This window comes from Salvia hispanica, chromosome 3 (genome assembly GCF_029641045.1).
Source record: "Salvia hispanica isolate PSC_SH4W2 chromosome 3, Shi_PSC_v1, whole genome shotgun sequence".
In the NCBI taxonomy this organism is placed as follows: domain Eukaryota; kingdom Viridiplantae; phylum Streptophyta; class Magnoliopsida; order Lamiales; family Lamiaceae; genus Salvia; species Salvia hispanica.
The window spans coordinates 44,500,376-44,525,901 of record NC_142694.1 but is presented as its reverse complement, the minus strand read 5'-3'; the positions used below and the strand labels follow the sequence as shown (position 1 = coordinate 44,525,901).

At 37.5% G+C, this 25,526-nt stretch overlaps 4 protein-coding genes across 5 annotated transcripts; 1 reads left to right on the top strand and 3 right to left on the bottom strand.

The window, feature by feature from the left end:
* Nucleotides 1-2,511: 2,511 nt before the first annotated feature.
* LOC125212354 (3-oxoacyl-[acyl-carrier-protein] synthase I, chloroplastic-like) lies at nucleotides 2,512-5,364 on the bottom strand. Its single transcript, XM_048112495.2, has 7 exons — nucleotides 4,894-5,364; nucleotides 4,271-4,626; nucleotides 3,588-4,193; nucleotides 3,397-3,510; nucleotides 3,212-3,313; nucleotides 3,060-3,126; nucleotides 2,512-2,953 (listed from the first exon to the last, which is right to left on the bottom strand). The coding sequence occupies exons 1-7, from the start codon at nucleotides 5,048-5,050 to the stop codon at nucleotides 2,886-2,888; spliced, it is 1,470 nt and encodes a 489-aa protein (XP_047968452.1). The 5' UTR covers nucleotides 5,051-5,364; the 3' UTR covers nucleotides 2,512-2,885.
* Nucleotides 5,365-7,512: 2,148 nt separating this feature from the next.
* LOC148930904 (protein FAR1-RELATED SEQUENCE 5-like) lies at nucleotides 7,513-8,376 on the top strand. The gene is made up of 2 exons (XM_089066648.1): nucleotides 7,513-8,078; nucleotides 8,229-8,376. Exons 1-2 carry the CDS (start codon nucleotides 7,513-7,515, stop codon nucleotides 8,374-8,376), a joined length of 714 nt encoding a protein of 237 aa, XP_088922774.1.
* Nucleotides 8,377-19,082: 10,706 nt separating this feature from the next.
* LOC125211702 (uncharacterized) lies at nucleotides 19,083-21,272 on the bottom strand. 2 transcript variants are annotated; one of them, XM_048111608.2, is made up of 4 exons: nucleotides 20,676-21,272; nucleotides 20,151-20,256; nucleotides 19,567-19,651; nucleotides 19,083-19,456 (listed from the first exon to the last, which is right to left on the bottom strand). In XM_048111608.2, exons 1-4 carry the CDS (start codon nucleotides 21,033-21,035, stop codon nucleotides 19,279-19,281), a joined length of 729 nt encoding a protein of 242 aa, XP_047967565.1. In that variant the 5' UTR covers nucleotides 21,036-21,272; the 3' UTR covers nucleotides 19,083-19,278. The 2 variants fall into 2 exon arrangements, with proteins under 2 accessions (XP_047967565.1, XP_088923544.1); XM_089067418.1 differs by having other exon boundaries at nucleotides 19,316-19,651; nucleotides 20,676-21,222.
* Nucleotides 21,273-21,850: 578 nt separating this feature from the next.
* Nucleotides 21,851-25,252, bottom strand: LOC125214399 (F-box protein SKIP8-like). Its single transcript, XM_048115407.2, has 3 exons — nucleotides 24,545-25,252; nucleotides 22,716-22,912; nucleotides 21,851-22,316 (listed from the first exon to the last, which is right to left on the bottom strand). Exons 1-3 carry the CDS (start codon nucleotides 24,932-24,934, stop codon nucleotides 22,052-22,054), a joined length of 852 nt encoding a protein of 283 aa, XP_047971364.1. The 5' UTR covers nucleotides 24,935-25,252; the 3' UTR covers nucleotides 21,851-22,051.
* Between the last annotated feature and the right edge of the window lie 274 nt (nucleotides 25,253-25,526).

The following is a 25,526-nucleotide window of genomic DNA, read 5'->3' as shown; positions in this document are numbered from 1 at the left end:
ACCACTATGCAGTGAATGCCACAAGTGAGGAGGAGACATGTGTGGCTAATATCAAAATTCGATCTAATTAAAAATGGACTTAAATTTAGAAAAGTAATAATTTTAATCTAAGTAAAAATTAATTAATAATTGAATATTTTTATATGTTTAAAATAGGGTATTGGTGCTTAATATCGCGAAACTTTCCAAAAATTTATTTTTTTACACGAACGTTAATAATATCAAAAACTTATATAGTTGTTGCATTTTTATCACCAGGAACAAAATCCGACTAAATTAAAATGAGATAGATAATCATATCTGCATCTAAGGACTTTGTAATTACATAACTATCCCCCCCCGTCCCCGATTAAGAGTCACACGTTGGAAAAAAAGAGTTTTAAGAAATGTAAAGAAAAGTTGGTTGAAAAAATTAGTGGAATGTGGGACCCTTTTTTTATATTGGTTTTATAATAAAATGTGAGTTAATTGAGTTAGTGGAATGTGGGACCTACTTACTATTTATGATAAAAATGAAGTGTGACTCTTAATTGAGGATGGATCGAAATGGAAAAGTGTGACTCTTAATCGGGGACGGAGGGAGTATCTTTTTTCACTGATAATCATATCCGACGTGTTGTGATGGTAAGTGAAATGTGGTCGGATTTTGTCGATAGTGATAAAAATGCAACAATTATATAAGTCCGTGATATTATATGTCACATTTAAAATTCATGTGAAAAAATAAATTTTTGAAAAGTTAAGCATATTAGACGCTGATACCCTATTTAAATTTAGAAAGTATATTAAGTATTAATGCGAACAACATTTATAACCTATCCAACCAAAGATATTGGAAATAAAGTTAAACACTTAATCTCGTGAAGTCACTAGGCTTCTAAATAATTGTTAAGTGGTGAAAGGCGCAGTTTACTCTTTAAAATAGCTTGTGATAAAGCAACAATTTGAAGGGCATGATTATGGGAAATTGGTCCCATGCTTTAGAGTTGAAATTCATAATAAAATATGTGGGCCTATACTTTGTTTATATTTGTAAGTTTTTGGTGAGGCGAAGAGTGGATAATTGTGTCACATCATTTTTGAAAAATAAAAAGAAAAGGAAAACATAAATAGAAAAGGTAAAATCACTCTAATAATTTTGACAAGAATATAGTGCTATACATAGTTAATTGTATAATTGTGTAATGATTAAGAGTAGTTGGACGCCCATAAAAAAAATTACAAGAGAATGAAAGAAAAAGACTCATTAGATTTATCAGAACTATATTTGACTATCTAGTTTGAGTTATCAGTTATGTCTCTTTATTTAGAGGTTTATTCAAAGTTAATTACTTGAATAAAACTAAAGAGTCATACAACGGCATAGAATAAAATTAATTAAGTTTGAAATCATTACTAGTTACTACCCAATGAGTTACTCTCTAGTTAGCCATGTGATATTACTATTAAGTGCATAATTCATTAATAACCCTCACTCTCTCAAGAACATTAAAGTGAAAAATATATGTGGGGTATAACATATAGATAATAGGTTGGCTGAAACTTTTATGGAAAAAAAGCAAGAAGAAAATTTAAAAACTACAATGTGGAGTACTTAACTTTGGAGATTAAATAAAATGTTCCTTCTATTATAAGCATGAACATAACCACTAATTTCGAAGCAAGTTGCATAAATTGGTTTGTTGATAATTGATCCTCACTATTTTTGTACTAAGTGATGATGACGAATAAGATGACGTTTTATGTCACATTTATAAATATTGATACCTATCATAGACTTTTATCCTCGGAACTTATATTATGTCACTTACTAGATTTTGCTTTTGGTTTGCTTTTCTTATTTTAAGAAACCAACATCAAATCGGTAGAACTAGTGCTCCAAAGAATTATAGTGTACGTATATTTTTTTGTTTTATTATTGTCTTTATATATCATATGACACCACTATGGACGGTGGTCCTATTGAGAAGGAAATTGATTTTTGTTCTATTAAGCAAATTATTTTATTGTTATATTGAAAAAAAAACTTGGCAGCCCATTTCATATACTACTACATTCGTCTGCTAAAAATAATCTTAATAGTGGACGATACAAAATTTTAGGGATTAGATCATTTAATAAAAAAAGTCTCTATCTATTTATGATAAACTTTTTATTTAATAAAGTGAGTTTCATCTTTCACTAATAATATTTCAACTACATTTTCTTTCTATTTTTAATCTTACTTTACCAATTTTGTACATATTAAAACTCGTGTCATTTACTGCCAACACTATATTTTTTCTATAGGGCTAGTATTTTTTTTTTAATACTACTAATTTTAGTTTAGACATATTGAAGGTGAAAACTAAAATTTTGGAATTATTGGACACTAATTGTGACTTTTTTTTATATCAAAATTTATTGGTGAAAACAATCAATGATTAGCAAGTTAAATGGTAACTCATGTTGCATATGTCAAAAGGTAACTCAATGAAGCTAAACACCATTTAAATTTCACTCCAACATAATTGAAACATATGCCAAAAGCAGGATTCTATGATATTCAAAACACCCAATCTTGTCACATCCCTACATTTCATTTTCCATTCACCATTTTTTCTCCCACTTGGAAAATTCAAATACAGCAAACTATGAACAAGAAAACACAAAGGGGTGCTTCAACTAACATTCTTGATCACATTCTAATGCCCAAAATCCAACCACGAAAGCAACGTTTCGATTTAGTAGGAACAAAATTTGTATCATCCTGTCCCCTTCAACATTTGACTGCACTTGAAAAAACAGTGAAGAAACCAAAACCAACTGCGTACATCATGTGTTACAATCTTATTCATTGATAGATAATGAATGTGCACCAAGGCGTGCTACTTCTACCGCGTTCATCAAGGGTTGTATGGAGCAAACACGACCACGGAGTTGTGCCCACCGAAGCCAAATGAGTTAGATATGGCTGCAAAAGATTCAAATTATTGACCATGTCACATAACATTATTTCAGTATGGTCCAGTTCTGGACCACTTGATTGACATAATAGCTAGAAAGATAAGATGGCATACCAACGTTAACTTGGTGTCGTTTCTTCACGTTGGGGACCGTGTCGATCGTGACATCACCTTCCAAGTCCTGCACATATGATCAAGCATCAAGAAATGCAATAACTTTTAGTAGTAGTATTTCATAACAAATAAAAGTATTTATTGTTCTTTACATTTTGGTTGAGTGTTGGATGTAACCAGCCAGTGTTGATTGCTTTAATCGTCGCGATTGCTTCTAGTCCACCGGCAGCTCCAAGGCCATGCCCGGTCATCGACTAATCACGTAAGTTATAGCAAAATCTTAGCAAGTTGGAATCTTGATTCAATATATGTTGATCAAGACTGCATTTTTATTTACCTTGGTACCATTCATCTTTATCTCTGATGTATCTTTGAACACCTTCTTGATTGCATTAACCTCAGCTAAATCTCCAGCAAGTGTTGATGTTGCATGAGCATTGATATAGTTTACCTAATTAATGCATCACAAAAAAAAAAAAAATTTAAGCACCTAATGTTGAAAAAAGTTAGGCCTCATCAAAAGCCAACCTCTTCAGGGGACACCCCTGCATCCTCCAAACTCATGGCTATGCAGGTCGAGACTCCGAGCCCATCTGCACGAGGATCGGTCATGTGATGAGCGTCGCAGGTGACCGCACCTCCCAAGTACTCAGCAATGATGTTGGCCCCCCGTTTCAACGCGTGCTCCAAGCTCTCCATAACCAGCACACCGGCACCTTCACCAATGACAAAACCATCCCGGTTCTTGTCCCATGGCCTGGAGGCCTTCTGAGGGTCAGCATTTCTCTGAGACAAGGCTCTGCAGGCTATGAAACCTCCCACTCCAGTAGGAGTGACCGCAGCCTCTGTGCCCCCGGCCACCATGATATCAGCATCACCTCTTCTGATATGGTTTGCTGCAGAGAAAAAACAGTAGTTTGCCGTTGCACAAGCAGTTGAGATTGAGTAGTTTGGCCCCATTAGGCCAGTGTCGATAGCCAACAATGCAGACCCCATGTTCGTGATCGAATAGGGAATGAAGAATGGTGTTATTTTCTTGTATCCCTTCTGCACCAAGGCCTCCACGCCACTGCTGAAAGCTGTGATGCCTCCCATCCCCGAGCCCACCAGCACACCTATACGCGTCTTGTCCATCTGCAACTCATAACAAATATACTCAGGAACCGGTCTTCAAATAGGCCGTTGTAAGATCATTCATTGAAAATGCTTACAGTGTCAAGAACTGGTTTAGAAAGGGAAGCATCATCAAGGGCTCTTTTTCCAGCAACCAAGCAGTATCTCCAGCAGTCATCCAGGCGGCGATCGTTCTTGCCATCAATGTAGCCCGTGGAAGAGAAATCGCGTATCTGCCCTGCAAACCTCACAGAGTATTCTGAAGCATCAAATCTGTCTATGGGAGTGATGCCACTTACTCCATCAAGGAGCTTGTCGTAGAATATGTCGATATCACTGCCAAAAACCGAAACAAGCCCCATTCCTGTTATCACAACCCTCTTTTTAGGATCTGTTTCCCTCTTTGGAGCTGAAACTGCTGGACCACCCATTGCCTTGATTGTTTTGCTCCTCACTGCACACTCATACAAAGTGCTTCACACAATAAGGATATCACCACTAAGGTTAAAATTACTAACAAAGTGACTTAGATGAGAAACTAGAAATAAAAACGACAACACACTATAGCATGAAATTTTTACAATGATCAATTTCCAAAGTAAATAATTTCCCTTTTGATCTATTTAATCAACCAAACACATTGAAATGAGGCCAAAAGTGAAATTGTGACATCTTGCTTCTATACACACCAAAAATTAGGAATGATGGCATTGAAATGTACCAGAAGTGGAGATGGATCCTTTAGCCTCAAACTGCTTAGCTTCAACCGCTTTAAGGCCGTTGTAATGAAACAATGAGGCCCCATTTCTTGGTGATGTTTCTTTGCTCTTGTTAAAGAGCAAACCAGAGGAAGATGAAGCAACAGCAATGGTAGCCATTCTTTGACACGAGTTTCTCTCAACAAAGTTACGAATTTTGAATTATATAAGCAAGGCATTGGAAAAAGATAAGAGGGTTGAGAAACAAGAAAACAAGAAGAGGTTGATGGAATTAACAAAGAAGGGGGGTTTTGTTAGAATTGGGAATATCTGAATTGAAGGGTCCGCCGCTGAAACAGCTACCAACAAACACGAACTGGAATTAGTAAAAAAAATTAATGTCGATGAACGCAAAGTTTGAACTTTTGCAACCAAAAAGTATACATGCATTCAGCAAATCGATAAATATATACATCTCGAACAAGAAAATAGAGCATTGGCTGGAGATGCATAAGAGCATCTCCAATGCCGGCTGGCCGATTCGCATCGCTAGCCGGTCGGCTAGCCGAACCATTGCAGCAGGCCAGTCCGAAATCAGCGGAAAAAGCGGCGTGGGCTAGCCGATGCGCTGGCCGCCATTGTGGCGTGCCGATCGGCCAGCGCCCTATTTCGTTTTTTTTTTGAAAACCTATATAAACGCGATTTTAGTTTCATTTTCATTTGCACCACTTGTTTTAACTAGTTTTCTCTCTCTCTAAATTTCTGTACAAGAGCATCATCGAGCGATAGATCACAAGGACGATTCCAGTCTAGCGACGAGTGTATCTCAGACTCCCACGGTACCCGTGGGATCTGGATGGGGCCAGATGGGCGGGCAGATGGGCCCAGGGTTTAACGTCCCTTGGAATCAGCTGATGGGGATGATGGCCGGAGCACGGGGGGGTGGGACCGGGGGGGATGCCGGGCGGCGGACAGGCCAGCGGCGGACAGGGGTGGGGAGGTATGCCCCCGGTGCAGCAGCAGATGATGCACTAGATGATGGGGAGGGATGCATCCCGGGATGCATCCCTCTCTGGATTTTTTGACGGCTTCGTCTCACACGTCGACCCAGGTGGAGACGTAGTTCACTGGCGATGACCTTTTGTCATTGCATGACATGGGGATCGATCTCGGGGATCCGGACACTCCCGTTCCAGAGGGGCGGGCCGCGGCGAAGAAGAAGAAGAAGACGAAGGGGAAGGCCAACGCGGTCGGCGAGTCGTCGCAACCCGCTGTTGATGACACCCCGCCCGGAGGAAGTGGACGGAGGATGAGTACGCCGGGGTAGCCAAGGCGTGGTTGACGGTGTGCGACGATCCGCTGGTTGCGAACAACCAGCGGGTCGTCAACATGTGGGCGAAGATTAGAGCTGCCTACAGGAGGAACTGCCCGCACGGGAAGGACTTCAGCGGGGAGGAGTGCCGGAAGGGGTGGGAGCGCATCAGGGCCGCGGTCGGCCGTTTTTCGAGGTTGTACGCCAACGCCCTCCGTCAGCTCACTAGTGGGCAGAATGAGAAGGATGCCCGGAGGATAGCAGAGAGTCAGTTCCCCTTGGCGGGGAAGTACAAGGATTTCCACTTCTGGGAATGCTATGTGTTGCTGAAGGACTCCGAGAAGTTCCGAACGGGGTGCGACGCTGGGTGGCCGAAGAAGCAGAGGCTGAACTATTCCGGCGACTACAGCAGCAGCAACGGCGGATCCCACGACCTCCCCCCGGAGGCTGAGGAGTTTCCGGCCCCTCCATCCTTTGCTCGTCGCCCTCGCCCGGTTGGACAAAAGCGGGCGCAACGGGCAGCGAGGGGAGGATCCCCCCTATCGCCCCAGGAGGTCATCTCGGCACCCCCCCAACACGAGTACACCTTCTTCTCGCGTCAAAAAATGCGGGAGCACATGTACAAGGTCTTCCAAGATTGGAGGACCGCTACTGACCCCACGGAGAAGATGTTTCTTCACTTGATGCTCGAGAGCATGCGGTTGATTTGGATGCCGCGAGGGCACAGATGGGGGGTTCCGACGTGGGCTCAGATATCCCGGGTGGCGGCGGCGCGGACGGCGGCGGCGACAGCGAGGATGGCGAGGACGGCAGCGACGGCGACGAGGAGTAGAGAGTGGCAGGGCTCGTGTGTGGAAGTCCTTTTTTTAAAAAAAAAATCATGTATTTTTTTTTAATCTTTGTACTTTTTTTTAATGAAATGAATTAATTTTCCTGTATCTGTGTTGTAAATTTAATTCCGTAATTTAATCGTAATTTTAATTCCGTAAATGTAGTATTTTTTGAATTATATTTATTGCGGCTGGTCTATGGCTGGCCTAAATCTGATGTGCCAGGTGGATTTTTAGTGCTGCTGACGTGGCAGGGAGAGAGAGTGGCTGGCCTATTTGCATTGGAGATGCTCTTATGTTGGTAAGAAATTTCATTCATTATTTGAGGGCCTTATGTTGGTAAGAAATTCCATTCATTAGATGAGGGCATTGCCTTTTATGAAGGTTATGAGCGGGAAACTGGTTTCGATGTGCGTAAACGTGGAATCAAATCTACCAGAGATTTTGTTACATGGCAATACCTTGTTTGGAATAGGGAGGGACTCAAGGTAGGGATTGAAATGGACCAGATGCATGCACAAGAGGGTTTCATAACCAAGCGTAGACGCACATCCAAAAGATGTGAATGTAGGGCGCGAATGTCACTCAAGTATGTCTCTGAGGTTGGGTTTGTGGGGTATGTTGTTCAAGAATTTGTGGAAGTTCACAGTCATAGTATGATTGAACTTCCTTTTAGACGTTACATGCATATTAACAGTAGCTTGGGTGAAGTACACAGGCGATTCATATGGGACTATACGAAAGCCAATATTGTACCCACCATGACATTTAAATTCTTGAATGAGTTCTTGGGCAGCTATGACACTGTGGGAATCACCGTGGCAGAACTTAGGAATTATGTCCATGGTCAGAAAACTTATGTCGAAGGTTCTGATGCACAAATGTTGTTAGATGAAATGGCGAGGAAAAAGAAGGCATGTCGTGATTTCACATATCACTATCAGCTTGTGAGTTCAAATGAGTTGATTAGCTTTTCTCGTGCGATGCCATATTTAAGCAGAGTTATTAACTGTATGGTGACGTTGTCTCCTTCGACTCCACATACAATACCAATAGGTAATGCCTTGTTCATTTATATATAAATTATACATTCCTTTTGCTAGGACTCTAATATTGCAGTCTATTGTTTATTATATTGCAGATTATAATTCTGATATTGCAATCTACTATTTATGCTTGTCAATTGCTAATTAATAACCCAATGCCTATGAAACAGGTATTGCATGATATTCTCTCCCTTCACGGGCAAGGACAACCATGGAAAGCCAGTCACATTTGGAGTTGCATTCTTATCCAATGAGAGCACAAAATCTTATTCATGGCTCTTCAAGCATTTTGTGGAATCCATGGAGCTCCTAGGATGATTGTTACTGACCAAGACCGAGGTATGAGAGCTGCTATTCTTGATGTTTTGGTGGATACAAAGCATAGATGGTGCATGTGGTACATTATGCTACTTACCGACAAAACTCCAAAGAGATCTATAGAAAATGAAGAGTTGAAAAAAGAGATCAGTGCATGTGTGGTCTGAGGTACTAGAGCCGGAAGAGTTCGAAGATTCATGGATGGGGACAATGGAGCGTCATGAGCTTCTTCATGTCGAGTGGTTTGTAACCATGTTCGACAATAGAAAGATGTGGGTCCCCGCCTATTTTAGAGACTTTCTCATAGGGTCTCTTATTAGGACGACGTCTGTTTCTGAGTCTGAGAATAGCTTCTATAAAATATTCACGAGACCTCACTCCAATCTAGTTGAGTTCATCATGAATTTCGATCATGCATTGGCTGCACAAAGAAATTCTAGCTCGAAGTTAGATTATGTGGATTCAACTATTATACCACCGTTCTCCAGTCAGTTGGTATTAGAAAAACATGTTGTGACAAAGTACACTGATCACATGTTCAAGATAGTGCAACGTGAGATAGTGGACGCGTTGCACCATTGCCCCATTGGGTCGTTACCTACACGACCAGTGAGGATTCGTATTCCTGTTCTTGCAAATTGTTTGGGAGAGAGGGAATTCTTTGTAGTCATATATTTTTGGTTTTTAAGAACAAGGTTTTTGAAGGTTATACCTAATAAGTACTTCCATGTGAGGTGGTTGAAGACCGCCTTAGCCGATGCTATTCGTGTACCAGCTCGAAGTTTGAGACAAACTGAAATTCTATTAGATCCAAAGCAGCTCAAAGAATAAAGTTTGTACCACCCTCTACGTCTAGTTGATGAGCTTTGTCATGATTTAAGGAGTCATAGTCTTTCCTAGTCAAATTCTCGATAAACAAACCATATCTACTCGTCTGAACCACAGAGATCTGCCTCACTTGCTGAATCTGTAAAGAAGTCGTGTTACAAACCATGGCATGGAAAAGAAGTGGCCAACCAGGCTTCACTTCAGACATTCCCCCTAGCAACAATGAAACCGAACCGGATGCAACCTCCACCTTCTTCAATGGAACAATCACCATCAAAGTATCCCCCTCCCTCTCACATTTATCCTTTGAAGGCACCTCAGTTGCCTACCTACATGACTTATGCCATGTCACATAATCTGGCGTGCAAATCGAGCATTCCTTCTCAACCGAGTCTGGTTTACCACGGCCACCTTCTCCCCATGTTAGCATTGGCCTAATCAGATCACCACCTTTGTTTAGCACTTTGATGATCTTTGCAGAGTAGAAAGTATAACCATTCCTACGATTATGTTCGAGTTCTGCTCAAGTCAAGATCAAAGGCAGTACAATAAGAAAAGGTGTCTTATAAAATTTTTATAGTACACAATCATGAGCAACAACAAAAACTACCTTTGACACTAACATGTGACGCTGTCTAACTGGATTCGCACTGAAACACAATCTTCCTATTATTCACAGCCAACACAGAGCATTCCTTTGACAGTTTCTTTGCACAGTATTGGTAACAGAAGCTGAGGAAAGAATCGTGTGATGAGTTTGAGCCATTCCTACTATAACCTCGAACGCGTAGTAAGATTTAGCTTCACGAACGAAGATTTTCATATCTTTAGTTTGAGATCAACCTACATTATTAGCATCAACATCAGATTACCAACTTTTAGTTCAAGCAATGCAAGGGGAAATAGTCATTTTTTGGGTCCAAATAATCTTATATGGTCAAATTTATCTTTTTCTTATGAATCCATATTCTTGTATAATCTTAGTTATGATATAGGTACATGTACGTGAATGAAGGTTGGTTTTAGAGGAAACTTGGCTCATTTTTCTATATGGTTTTGCTGTTGGATTATTAATAACCAACAATAGATCATTGAAGATACGTAGTGTGGGTCACTGTGTGCACATAAAGAAATAACAGGTTTCCTCGGTCCAGCAAATTCGCTAGATCACGCGGTCTAGGAACTCACTGGTCGTTGGAAGATCCTGGTCGTCGGACACACAAAGCACTTCTTCAAAAACCCTCAACCACTTTACTAAAACCTAGCACAGGGAAGTAGGGATCGATTATACAGAGATGGATGCGTAATAATCATGCTCAAGGATTTGGAAATTATTTTTGGGTTGGCTGCTGCCACGCATTTTTTGGGTTGAGGAAATTAAACTAAACATGGGATTTTAAACTGCTACGCTACAGCTAGATTTAGGCGAAACAACAAAAGCATGCACGTAAACTAGAACCGAAACAATCACTAGATCTGAGAGACTATTCTAAATTACCTAGATCTGGGAAATAAATTGACGGTGGGGACCATAACTGAAAAAGCAGAGTACGGACGAAAAGCTGGAAAAACAACTAACTAAGGTACTAACTAACAACGACATCATCTTCTTCAACCAATTTGCATAAAAACTCAGAAGAAACAGATATGAGCGTAATCGGTAACAGAGCAGACTGGATTTTAACTATTAAATGAAGAACAATTAAGAACTAAACAGATCTACGGATGCTAGACGAAGCAAAACAGAAAGTAAACAGAAAACTCAAAATCCATGCATAACTCGACTTCCCCTGTTCAAATCCAACCTCGGATGCTAAATCCACTCCGGATCCAAGCATCCGACACAAACTCCAGCCAAAAAAAACATTCCATAACTTCAGATTCAACCAACAACCTCCGATCAACAACAACACCGCAGATCTACAGCCAAATTCCCCAGATCGAGCACCAAAGTGACAAAAACAGAGATCAACATGCAACTTGCCGAAATAAAAACTCTTAACAGCAGGATCAACGTGGATCAACACGAAATAACACAAATATAACGAAAACTAAGAAATGCATAGATAATCAGTAACATCAACAACCAAATCGACTTCCAAAAGTGAAGTTCGAACGAAATAGAGTGCAAAAGAACCGAAAGTAAATAGATTGTATTTTCTCCCTCACGTGGACGGTGTTACGACGGAATTTCTCTGAAGATTTGACCCCTTTAAACCTAAACTACCCCAAAACTCCCATTTCCCAAGTGTGTGTGTTGTGTGTGAGCTAAGAGTGAAAAAGTGGTATATTTTTCTGTGTGTTGCATGCTCCTCTATTTACAGGCGTTGAAGTGGGGTTCAGCGAGGTATAGATAGACTTTGTTGCCCTCAGCTATTGACTCCCTTCTTCTAGCCTTCTTTTCCTTAAATTCTGCTCATTTCTCCTTCATTCTTTCGCTAGTCCGTTCCCTCCAGCATCTCCTGGATCTAGCGATTCTGTCACACACCTAGCTTAGAAACTGTGTTAGACCCAGCAAAATATAGTGCTTTTCACATATAACCGATGCATGAAATTAGCCTTATCAATCATAATAATGTCAATACATGCACAATTAATGTCAACAGCTATATACATACATCAAGTTTAACGCATTGGAAAAACAAAATCTGAAATTTCAATATGCTTATGCTATAGTAAGGAAAATGGAATTGGATGAATTAGCAAAGTAAAGGGTATAAAAAGAAAAATATAGTTGCTTTCATTCATATAATAAAGCCATTCAACGTAATACAAGCAATTATAGTTTCCCCTTCATTCACTCCTCATCAGTCATCAATCTTCTCTTTTCCTTTCTCTTTCAACAGCGGCTCTCGTGCTCGCTTTTTCGGCAGCAATGCTACATACAAAAAACAAGCATTTCAATATAATACCAACGGCCAAATTATCTAGAATAAGGCGTTTTTAACCTAGTTAGCTAAACAACAAGGCAAACTATTCAACACAACACAAACTGTGTTTTCCATTTCCAATAGCTGGATTGTTCACTCACCTTTGCCGACCAGAGTATTGCTACACTCCTTAGTCTTGACTTCATTCTTTGCAATCTCACGGTCAGCAATGCTGCATACAAAAAAGGAGCATTTCAGTATGATAATAGTACAATTTAAGGACCTCTGATTATAGGTAAGAGATTCCGAAATCAATTCAAATCATGGACTCACATATAAATGGAAAGAAAGGAACCGACTTTCAGGACACCCTCCATCTGAACTGTAGCAGAATAAACCCCGCCCTTGCCTTGGATGACTTCGACCTTGGCATATTGAAGATCACAGAAAGAGTGGCCACCATCAGGCATGAATAGGTAGAAGATCCAGCTAGTACATTTAACATCAGTGTCGCTAGCATAGAAAGCTCCAAGCACTCCCCCATCATCCCAATAATCCCCATCATCCCAATAATCCAGACCAACAACCCCCACTTCACCCACTTTCTTTTGGGAGGACAGATCATAGACATACATAAGACATGCGTGGTTGATAATAAATAGAATGTCTCCCCCCACATAGACGAGGTTCCTCCTACACGATTGAAATATTGGTATAGGGACGTTTTCTGCAACACAAGACCAGTGTTTGCGTTCCAGATTGTACAAGAGGAGAGAATGCATTTCATCTTTTGGGTAGTATACCATAACCATAACCTCTTTGTCGGTGTACTGAAAGCAAGAGGATACATAGGGAGATCCGTGCTTGGCAGACAAGTCCAAGTCCAAGTCCACGCCCTCGAACGTGCCTTCCTTTGGGTCATATAACTCAACCCAACATTTTGGTTCAGAAGTGCCCCCGTAGATGAATATTCTGTCATCATTACGCAACGGGAGTGCAATATGGAAATCTCGCTTTGAATTCATAGTAGTGGGGCGACGAACCCAATAACCTACAGGTGGTGGCGGCCGTGCACACCACAAACCTTTAGATGGATTCTCATCCCCAAAGAGTGTTTGGTGCCATACAGGTCCGGATTTTCTTAGTATCGTCAGTAAATTCATATCCAATCTCTAAAGATTGGGTAGATTTCATATCCTGATATCACATACAAATATCAAATTAAAATGAAACCAAAAAAACCAAAAAATTGTATATGAGATTGCAAAACATCAAAATACACAAAACAGAAAAACCAAAATGGTATGGTATTCTTATAATGCAATCCGAACTCAGAAGCCATGAGTTTTATGAATAAATTGGTAGAAAATGAAGGGAGTGGTGGGGGCGGGAAACTGTTATGTATTTAGTGATTATGATGTAAACATTGAGAATCAATAGATGCACAATCAATGTCAAAAACAAGCACAAACAATGTCAACATCAACAAACGACGAATTTAACCTCTGAATTTTCTAAACTAACGAAATTGCAATATCAAATGACGAGTAACAACCAAATTTGATTAAATGATACTAATAATAATAGATTTTGATCATGAAGAATCAAGTCGTGCAGTGAGATGAAGATGAAGATCCTTTCATTTTCAAGCATATCTAATCATTGTCAATATGGATCCAACTTTAAATATTTTGAGTGAACTGCACCAGAGGGCCCTAACTTTTCGGCTTGTTGCACCGGAGACCCCTAACTTTAAAAAATCCCATCACATGTATCTAAAAAAATATATAATCACAAACCTTGTGTTTTTTGCCATTCTCCGGACGAAAATGCCCAAATGAGCTGAAGGGCAATGTAGTCTCTTTGCCATTATTCTGTATACCTATTCTGCACACCTACTCTGCTGTGTAAGACATGTCAAACATCCTAGAGTCTAATTTTCCATTCTTCTATTTTCTTTAGTATTTCTTTCATCTTTGTTATAAACTAGCATATTATCTCTCCCTTCGTATGGATTTCATTCCTTTCATCCCTTTCTTCTTCGTCGGCTTGTGAACCCCAAGCATCGTCATACCTAACTCGACCCCAATCTATTATGTTATTTGGACATGAGAAATATTCAGAATGGAGGAAGCATATATTCGTGTAGCAATTTACGCCATTAATATTGTCAAAATGGTCTCCATATGGAATCATGTTTATAAGAATGAGATATTATCTTGTAAATACTCTAACTTGAAGCGAATTCTAGTATTTCTGTACATGATGATTAATATTAAAATCTGTAAATACGATATTTAAATTTTATTGATATGGAATTTTCTCCAAATTAACTGTGATGAGGCAATTGAATTTGAGGTGAAATTCAAATGTCATTTTTATATTGTAAACTTTTTAAAAAATTAAGTTGAAACAGTTTAGTAAGACGTTTATGAATTATTGAATTATGATTTGAACGAAAGATCCAGATATAGTTTAATTCTTATTAAAATTAATGTAGTCCAAATTATTTATAAAATATTGTATTAAAAGATAAGGATAACTGGACAGGCTAGAGCCACTTCACAATTTCTTTGTTTTTTCATGTATTTTATAAATAATCATTTTATCGTTATAGACTATCATTCTATTTTACACAAAATCAATGTGAGTTTAGCTAACTAATTTTAAATTAATATCGAAATTCTGAAGGGCGAGAATGAGGTTGCATTTCGATTGCCCCCAGCTAGCCTCAATTACTGAAGAGTATTTAATTTAAAAACTTATATAATTTAGAATAGTTAATTAGTTTTAATTTCATTTAGTTATTTTATTTAATTCTTGAATTAATTTTTCATTCGGTTATAAAGTTGAGAGTTTCTATGATCTCTTAACCAATTTTTTCTAACAAACTCTATATAACGTGATAAAAAACATAATCCACGGAAGAATCAAAATTCGAATTTTATATATAACGTGTGATTTTATTTATTTTTCCTTAATTACTTGCTCACACGAAACAATTAAATGTCAACTTAAAACTTTATTTTATTAATTTATTTTGTTGAGAAGAAGACATGTGATCTTTATGTTTATCTATTTATTTATTTTTTGAAAATATACACATTATATTTTTTAGTTTAAGAATTACTCTTGGTTCGCTTGATTGTATTATTATTAATCAATTTTACTCACTCATTCAATAATGGAACAATGCGCTAGATGATGAGCGATTGTTTCATTTTATTATTGCAAGTCGTTACTTGTAAAAAGCACAATTCGATCTTTAGTAGTACTACATTTTTGAAAGGTCGCTAGATGATGAAGTGAAATTTAGAATTGAAGGGAAATAGGAAAGAGAAATAAAAATCAATTGTTTCAATTGTCAAAATATCAATGCAGGTTTGATAGAGTCTAGGGAGGGGGTGGGTGGCGTCCGTCTGCATTCTGATGGAACAGAGAGGACAAACGACTTGATGTTTCTGTCACATCCAATACCATTCGCGTCAGCCACAGTACATGCAGCAGGTGAGATGCAGGGGTGGCATCGTAAAAGGTCCAGTTTGCCCTTTCAAACCCAAAGGGTGTTATGGTCCGAAAATACAAGGTTTGTGATTATATATTTTGTTAGATACCTGTGATGGGATTTTTTAAAGTTAGGGGTTTCCGGTGAAACAAGTCGAAAAGTTAGGGCCCTTTGGTGCAGTTCACTCAAATATTTTACTCATATGCAACTCACATTTAGTTCTCAAACAATGTGATTCCAGTGACAAATATCTAAGGCTATTAATTTAACAAAGTCAAAAAAATGTGATTCCACAGAGTGTTTGGTGCCATACAGGTCCGGATTTTCTTAGTATCGTCAGTAAATTCATATCCAATCTCTAAATATTGGGTAGATTTCATATCCTGATATCACATACAAATATCAAATTAAAATGAAACCAAAAAAACCAAAAAATTGTATATGAGATTGCAAAACATCAAAATACACAAAACAGAAAAACCAAAATGGTATGGTATTCTTATAATGCAATCCGAACTCAGAAGCCATGAGTTTTATGAATAAATTGGTAGAAAATGAAGGGAGTGGTGGGGGCGGGAAACTGTTATGTATTTAGTGATTATGATGTAAACATTGAGAATCAATAGATGCACAATCAATGTCAAAAACAAGCACAAACAATGTCAACATCAACAAACGACGAATTTAACCTCTGAATTTTCTAAACTAACGAAATTGCAATATCAAATGACGAGTAACAACCAAATTTGATTAAATGATACTAATAATAATAGATTTTGATCATGAAGAATCAAGTCGTGCAGTGAGATGGAGATGAAGATCCTTTCATTTTCAAGCATATCTAATCATTCTCAATATGGATCCAACTTTAAATATTTTACTCATATGCACCTCACATTTAGTTCTCAAACAATGTGATTCCAGTGACAAATATCTAAGGCTATTAATTTAACAAAGTCAACAAAACGTGATTCCACAAAGTAATTGAATATGCAAAATTTAGATGAGCACTGCGGGGTAGATTGAGATAGAGAGCGGGGGAGAAAAAAACCGTGAGATGAGAGGCAGGGATGGGCGGAAGAAGACGACGGCGTCGAGGAGGCGGCGGCTTCGAGGACGCTGCAGTTGCGTCGTGAGAGGCAGTGGAGTCGATAGGAGGTAGGGTTAGTGTCGCGTTGAACATAAAATAAGAGACATAAAATATAATTTTATTTGTAGCTTAAACTAAAAAACATCAGATAATTAAATGATATAAAACTAATTAAAATATTATTTTAATTAAAAATTGTATATTTGTTTTGGATTTGATCGTGTGAAAATTTGTTATAAATTTCCTTATGACAATTCTTGCTATTGCTATTCTATTAACAAAACTAATATTATAAATAATTCAATTAAATTTAAAATTTGAGGGTATTATACACATATAAAGTTTATGGAAAATATTAGTAAATTTTAACTTAAATATCTACAAATTTAAGATTATTTTATTTAAAATTTGTACTTCCTCCGTTCCATGATAATTGAGTCATCTTTCTATTTTAGTAGCTAATATGTTCCATCATAGTAAAGTCGTTTCCTTTTTAGCAAAAAGCAACTTATTTTCCTCTCCTACTCAATACATTTTCTTACTTTATTAATATTCTCTTTATTTTTCTCTCTTTACTACTCCACTTTATTATCTCTTTATTTAATATACTTTAATATCTCTTTCTTAATATCCGTGACAAAAAGAAATGACTTTACTACCGCGGAACGTTGAGAAAATATTTATTTAAAATCAAACTCAAAATCATGTGAAAATTTGTTATGAATTTCCTACATCACTTCTTTTGTATTACTACTATTAACTAATAATAAAAACAATTCATATATAATTCAATAAATTTAAAACTTAGGGGTATTATGTATGTGTACATTTTATGTACATTTATCTTTATTTGGATAACAATAAACTTACACAAATTGTACATACATAATCAAATTTTTTCAACATTCTCCATTGAAAATAAATTTATAAATACGAATTAACTTAAAATAAATTATGCTAATCATTCCGTAATAATTTAAGAAAATATTAAATTTTAAATTAAATATCTTCAAATTCAAGAAAAAAATAATTATTCTGACTAAAAATTGTATATTTATTTTGGATCAAATTCGAAATCGTGAAATTTTGTTATAAATTTCTGAAGTCACTACTTTTGTATTGCTTTTAAATAATACTCCCTCCATCCGTGAAATGTTGTCCAGTTTTGCTATTTCGGTCCGTCAGTGAAAAGTTGTCCATTTTGCTTTTTTTTTCCATTTATGTACACGGACCCCACTTTCCACTAACTCTTTGCACTCACATTCTATTATTCTCACTTTGATCTTTACAATCGATTCATCTCAATTGCAATCACACCACCTGTGCAATCGATTATGTTCTCTCTGCAATCCATTCCATAAATTCGTTCGAATATGGGTGAATCGATTATCAACTTTGATCTGGATGTTTTTCCAGAAGGTGGGCTTCGTTACATTATCAATTCTCGACCAATTTTTCATGTGTTGTCTATCGCGCTATGGATTATTGTCATATTTAGTGATGGATTGTTTGCCAATTTTGTCAAATCGAAGAGTATTTTGTGATTTTGATTGAATATTGCTCTGTTTTTGGTGTTGTTTTGTAGGTTGTACTAATTGCTGTTTTACGTGTTACATCTTGTTGTTCGTAAAGTTTGGCTTATGTTTTGTTATCTGGTCGTGTGGTGTTCCAGAATATTGACCTATGATTTTATGGCAATGCTATGATTCTGTAAGCAAAAATTGTTGATTTATGTGTTGCACGTTGTTGTTCACCTTATTGTTTATTGCAGTCAATTGAATCTGAACTAATTTGCCTCATGTTTTATCATTTCATCCAGTTGCATGTGTGCCAGCATGCCCCGACGAACTCCGTCCTTTTAAGATAGCTCCAAAATAGACGAAGGAATCGAGCGGCGCCGCAGCTCGGCATGAGAAGGCGGCGCTGTCGGAAATTCGGAGACGAAATAATGCCAAATTGTCAAAATCCTTCCCCTACTTAATTTTAAGTGTTCCATTTGGAATAAGACACTTTTTAAATTTTAAAAATGTAACATATGATTAAAAAAAATTAATATTCCATTTCCATCCTATCCTAATTAAATTTAAGTTTTTCATTTGGAATAGACAACTTCCAAAAATATAAATATAATGGAAGTATAATTAGATGTGGATTACAGTGTTATTGACTGCAGATCAAGAGCTCACCGGTACTAATCCGGTTGCGCCCTTATATATAATTTACTCTATTTAATTTTAGTAGTAATTTCTAAATCAATTTATTTAGAAGATACAATATAAACGAATTAGATAAATAAGAAAAATAAATGAAAAAGTAGATGGCCTCATGGCCCATTTGTCTAAAAAATGAAGTAGTTTCACTAATTTATTTTATTCTTTTTTAATTACCACCCAATTTAAAAATAACACTATAATTCATAAAAATAACATATTACTCCATTAAAATTCATAAAATTACGTTAATTAAAATTCATAAAAGTTTAAATGTAAAATCCTAAATTATTTCCTCAATAATTTGTTCCGGAGTAAAACAATCATCTCTTCATGCAGCTTTTGATTTTCCTCGGACATCCGAAGACGTATCGTCAGCGAGCATCGTGGACAAATACTTCACGTCGAGAGCGTGTGTGAAGCATCCCAATTGGTCAGCGTGTACTTATCTACAGAAGAGTAGGGTGGGATTTCAATGCTTGGACTTGCCGCTTTAGTCCCCATGGGAGGGCTTTCATTGACCGAGAACGAGGCGAAGTTGAGATTTTCCTCCAACGCGCCGGGTCGCACCCGGTTTCTAGAGAGCAAAATGACACATAATATGCACTAATAATATCACTAGTAGTAGTACCTAAAGACGGAGATCAAAACATGTTGGTTTGGAATGAACGAAACTGAGTAGTTCACCTCGACTCCATCATCTTGATGGTCTTCTCTATATCAGGTACATTCTTCTTGAAGGAAGCCCACTCATCGGCCGTCAAGCTTATTCCTGCACATTTCAGAAATCAACAAGAAGCAATTATAGTTTCTAGAGGCCAATCAGACAACGATATACATCTCATCCTGACGGACCATCTAAAATTCTGAGAAAAGCTGGTCCAGTTTGCATTCAATTTACCCAGGAACATGACAGGATATTCTAAAATTTATAGATCCTTTTCATTATATTCCATGTTCATACTCACCATATTTCCCTCTAAGTCTGTTTCTTGAATTAGCTTCACTCCACACGTACAGCTGAATGGAAAAAGTATAACAACTATACTTGCAACGGTTTAGGATTTACTTCATATATATGCATATTTGGATATTTCGTCAACTAGAAGTTACACTCCCCATCTAAACTAAACCTACTCGTTCAAGTCCATAAATATGGATGACAGAGGACAAAGTAATTCAAACTGAATAAAGAATGTATGGTGAACAGATTAAGACAAACAATAAGTACAGAGCTATTCACATAAGCTTTCAGCAGTAGAATAATTTACCTTGGGCCGTTGGAAGCTCTTTGCCATCTCGCTTGTCATGCTCCGTAATTGATACCAGAGTCTCCCCTTCCAATTTAGTTAGTGTCACTCTTCTCTGGTCAGATAACTACACAGATAAGAAACAAACAGGATATCAGAACATAATGTGTTACATTGTAAGAGGTGATTTTAGGAATCAACTCCTTTTAATAGGGGCACAAGACAAGAGCTAATACAAATGTCAGCATCTAAGAACTCGTGAATGAAAAGATGGCAGCAATTCATTGTAAAATGGCTGAACACTGAATCATCCATCACAAAAACAGTTTCAGATTCTAGAATATGAATGTTTGCCCCTAAACCCTTATTACTTACCCTCTTAAATCTCCAATCACTGTGAATTAGCAATAAACCCTAAACCTAGTTATCGAAAGCAAACCATCTATAAAATTGAAGATCACCTGCAAACGTAATAGAGCACAAAAATCTCTCAACTCAAAAATGAATACCGAATTACTTCAGCAATAAATTGAAATGGAAACTCACGCGGCAAATAATTAGTCCGCCCTCATCATCGTACTCTTTTTTGCCTTTCTTTCTACCGCCGTCTTCCTCCTCGGCTTCGGCTTCGGCTTCGGCTTCTTCCTCATCCTCTTCCGTTTCGGTTTCTTCCTCATCCTCTTCGGTTTCTGTTTCTTCCTCCGTCTCCTCCTCTTCCTCTTCGGCTTCGGCTTCTTCATTGGCTTTAGCCAGGTGTGCTCCTGCCCACTTTACTAAGTACTGCTGCATCACCAATGCGACCTCCCCTATCACCTCGCGTATGGCTTTATCCTCCTCCGCGGATGAATCGGATGAATTCCCGTCCGATTGATCGTTAGCCGCTGCATCGACTCCGTGAGGGTCCATAAACTAAAGCAAATTTGACTGATTTGGAAGAAAAATGGAAGAATTTGGGTGAGAACTCAGCTTCAACGGAACACACAATTGCAGCTTCAGTAATTTTTAGGGGAAAAAGGTTTGAGTATTTACAATTTACAAAAGAAGTGCATCTCCAATTACATTTTGCATTTCTTTGGCCTTTTTAATTAATCAGTATTAAGCTTTTCTTTTGAACACAAAATTTACAAAATTAATACTAGTATTAAAAACTTAAAAGTGGTTGGTAAAAAGTAGGGAGATAATAAAGGATGAAAAAGAAGAATAAAATTGGAAAAAGAATAATTTCAAAAAGAAATTTATTGGTGACTAATTATTTTGAGATGGCTCGAACTCATATTACTTGGGAGAAAGGGAATACATCTTAAACAAGAGTATTGTTATTGGCATTGGATTCAACAATTTTATACTCGCTTTGTCCCGCGAACTAAAGATGACTGACTCACCTATCTTTTTTATTTGTCCCAACTAAGATAACACATTGTTTAAACTAAAATCACATTTATCCCTACTTTATTCCTCTATCTTACTTTATTGAAGTTATTCTCTTTACTCAACGCATAAAATAAAACTGCATAAAATCTCGTATCGCCAAAAAAAAGTCATCTTCCTTAAAACAAAGGGAGTATAGTCTATTGCTTTTTCTTACTGCATAGTATATTGTACTGTCCCTTATTAAATGTAAAGGAGAATTAGCAATTTGATGCATACTCTGAGATGGTAAGAGAGCTCTTTCAATACAAGAATCGAAAGAGTATGACTACTAACTAAAAAATCAACCTAAATAAGAAGAAAAACAAACTTCTCTGTGCATGTATTTTGCCATAAAATTTGCCAAGGAAACTAAGGCACCAAGAATTGACAGAGGGGATTTGATAAAAAGCAAGCAAATAAAATTTCCCCAATACATCTTTCTTTCAACTATGATGAATCTGTTTCATTATCATCAACATCGATTGATTCTTATCGTCTACCATCTACCTCCTTTACACATGCACAAGTTGTTGCCCATGCCCACCTCCTCCGTGCATCAGCAACGCCGAGCAGTGATGGTGCACCATGTACCATCTGCCATCATGCAACTCGTATATATTTGTCACATGGAACGGACCAGCACCAATGTCAAGATAAGCTTTCATAGTCACCCAAGCCATACTTGGCATTACTCGAACCCTAACATCTTGTATCCGGAAATCAGCCACATTCTCCCAGTTAAATGCTAGCTGCCAGCTCCCCATCACTGCATTATAACTAGAGACAGAGTCAACCAACGTGTTAAGCTCATGTATGCTGAATTTGTACAAAGGATTTAACATGATGGCAAAGCTATAAGGCATAATGAAATGCAAATATCATGTTTCACAGATATCATAACAAACGAGTAGTGCCCAAAACTAATGTACCAAATGGATGTCTATGTTAGATGCAGAGAAGACTTCAGAAATGAGGTCTTGAATAAGAAAACTAAAGGTTTGGGGACCCAAAGATATCAAGTTTGTTATGAGTGAGTATGCTGATTAAACTTTGGCATGCTTTTTTATTGCACAATCTAACCAACGAAATTTAAGAATCTCATTTCAATATCACCTTAATAAAAATAAATGATTAGAAGATAGAATAAATTAAATAACTATGCAGAAGGTAGCATACCCACTAAATGACTCCCCAGTTGCATGGAAACACTTCACATAATCAGCATGAAGCCAAAACTGACGCATAGCTTGAAGCAATCTTTCCCTGATAATCCTAAAAAATTCAGCATTTACAGTAACGACAGCTCTTGTTGCGGCGTAATATGCTTTCCACCCATTAGGTGGGGTTACATTGTCTTGCTCCAAAGTGAAATCCTATTAGAAAAAGGGGGGGAATTATAAAAGCAACATAATAAGCATAATAGACCTAAATAAGCATGAAATGAATAACTGAAGTATGAAAGCATTTCAATTGAAAAATGCATTGGCAGAAAAGGAAATTTATGGAAGAGAACATTAAGCAAATCATGTTACAATATGCATGGGAGGAAGTGGAATTTTTTTGTCATATGGGGAGATTAAGTATGGAGGAGAAGGATTATTTATGTATGAATAGAGAATTGGCGTTAAACCTTAGATCATATTTATGCAAGGTCCTTAAATATATGAACTTAAGCATCCCAAAGAACATATAAGGCGGCAACCTATTGATAGCAATTTTTAACCATAACATTGTGATAAACAACAAATAGCACAAAATGTGGAGCTCAACCAGTGAACTTTCCAAATCAATAATGATTTAGAACTCGAAGTTGCAGATAACAAAATAATTTATTCTTCAAGGATATTAATGGGCAACTCCACTCTCTCAGCTACAACATTCAATATGACAATAAGCTTTACTTTTTTCTTTTAAATGGTGACAATTGACCATGCCAGTATTCACAGTGAAAACAGGGATGCTTGTATGTGCTGGGGAGAGACAGAGCGGGGGTGTACTAGACTATAGAATTTGTCTTTGGCAACAAGCATACATTTTCCATTTCTCAGATATGGGAAAGGATATGAAGTATGAACAAAACCTCTGGTCTTCACCAGGAGAAGTAACATAAGCTCGTAAAAAACTACAAGAAGCAAGTATAGCTATTTTAAAATGATATTTTACTACAAGATAAAGCAAGAATTAAGAATTTCTCTATTAATTGGACCAAGAAATTCTCAAGTCATGTATGGCAAATGTTGACAGCGCAGCTACAATCACGAATGAATTTAATTACCCTTCAGCTCCAATCTGGTAGGCCTTATTACCATGTAAGATAACACTTCTTCAACAACTATATCAGGATTAACACATTACACGAGCCTTTGCTTAAGTCCATAAGAAATTCTAAACTACTACAATAATAGCATATATGAACAATACAAATGTAACTACTTGAAATGGAAAACGACAATTGAAGAAGGAAAAGCTTAAGAAACAATGATATACTATATAACAGATCAGACACACAAAGAAGGGGAAGCAGGTCAAAGAGTAACTGACAAAGTTGTACATCCCAGACATTACACAAAATTATTTTTCCATGTTCAATACTCTTCTCAAAATTTCAATAAATACAACAAAAAATGAAAATAAATAACATAAATAAATGCCATTAACCCAAATGAAACAGTTGAACAGCAAAATGCAGAGATATGCACAAGCATCGTGATCCAAAACCCATATGATTTCTAACACATCATTGAATTTATTGGCTTCCTAAGCAGCCAATAACCTACCACTGCTTTCAATCATTGCCCCATGCGCCAAAGCCTTTTTTCTTTAAAACACTTTAAGCTCTTATAACATCAATGAACAGTCAAATCTTGAATTCTGACTTCTTGTCCCCTTTGTTTCCATTTCAACAATTAAACCAGGTAGCCCTCACATCCCAGCAAAATCAACCACATCAACTCAAACAACAGGGAGCAATTCACAAATCAAGAACAAAAGAAAAGAAATCGAACCTTATGGTAGAGCGCCTTCCACGCATTGTCGTCATTGGCAGCTCTCCGCATGAGTGAATTCGTCATGGAGAGGCGGCAGAGGCTCGGATAATCCAAGTAACTCAAGGCATGCGTGGTGATCTCCGGCACCAGCTGCTCCATCATCGACGCCCCAGACTGTCTCTCCCCCGCCTTCTCCCCGCCATTCTCACTCACACCTCCAATCACCCGCGCAGTCATTTCCCCACCACCGATTTCCCTCTCCTCACTCGGACTAGCGCAATTGGAACGACCCAGCCCTAACCTCACTCTCTGGAAAATCACAGCGCTCGCGAGAACCAAACAGAAAATAGTTGCTACTAGGGCTATCAAAAACGAGGAATAATCGGCCGCGAAAACCGAAAAATCCATTCACACACCATGAAATTGAAGTGACATCGATTGAAGAAATTCTCGCAATTCATGAAAGGGGCAAGAGCAAAAACAACCCAATTTGTTAAAACCCTAACTATTTTTACCTTGTACTATTCAAGAAGACAAAAATATGGTTTTGCATGTAATTTCCTTTTCAGGAAGGGTACAATTCTAAGCGCCTTTTTCTTTTCCCCTCTTTTCGAGCTTGGCACTTTGTATTGAAAACCCTAATCAATTGTATATTTGGAGAGAGAAAGAGAAGGGTTAGGAGGGAGAAAGTATTGGTCGTTTTGCAACTGAATCCATTTTTGAGGTGTGTCGAAGGGTAGGGTAGGACTACGCAAATACGACACCAATTCAGGGGTATTTTTGTAACATCAAATAACACACAATCTGTGTGAAACATATTTTACTATTTTTAATTTTTTTAGTTGGGTTTTGATTTTTAATATATCTATTCATACTAAAAAGTGATTAAAGTATTTGTTATTTTCATCTGTTCATGAATAAGTCTCAATTGATTTTTACTCCCTTCATCTCGTCATCTGTCATTAAGAGTCTTGATTTATCATTTTAGTCCATCTGCAAT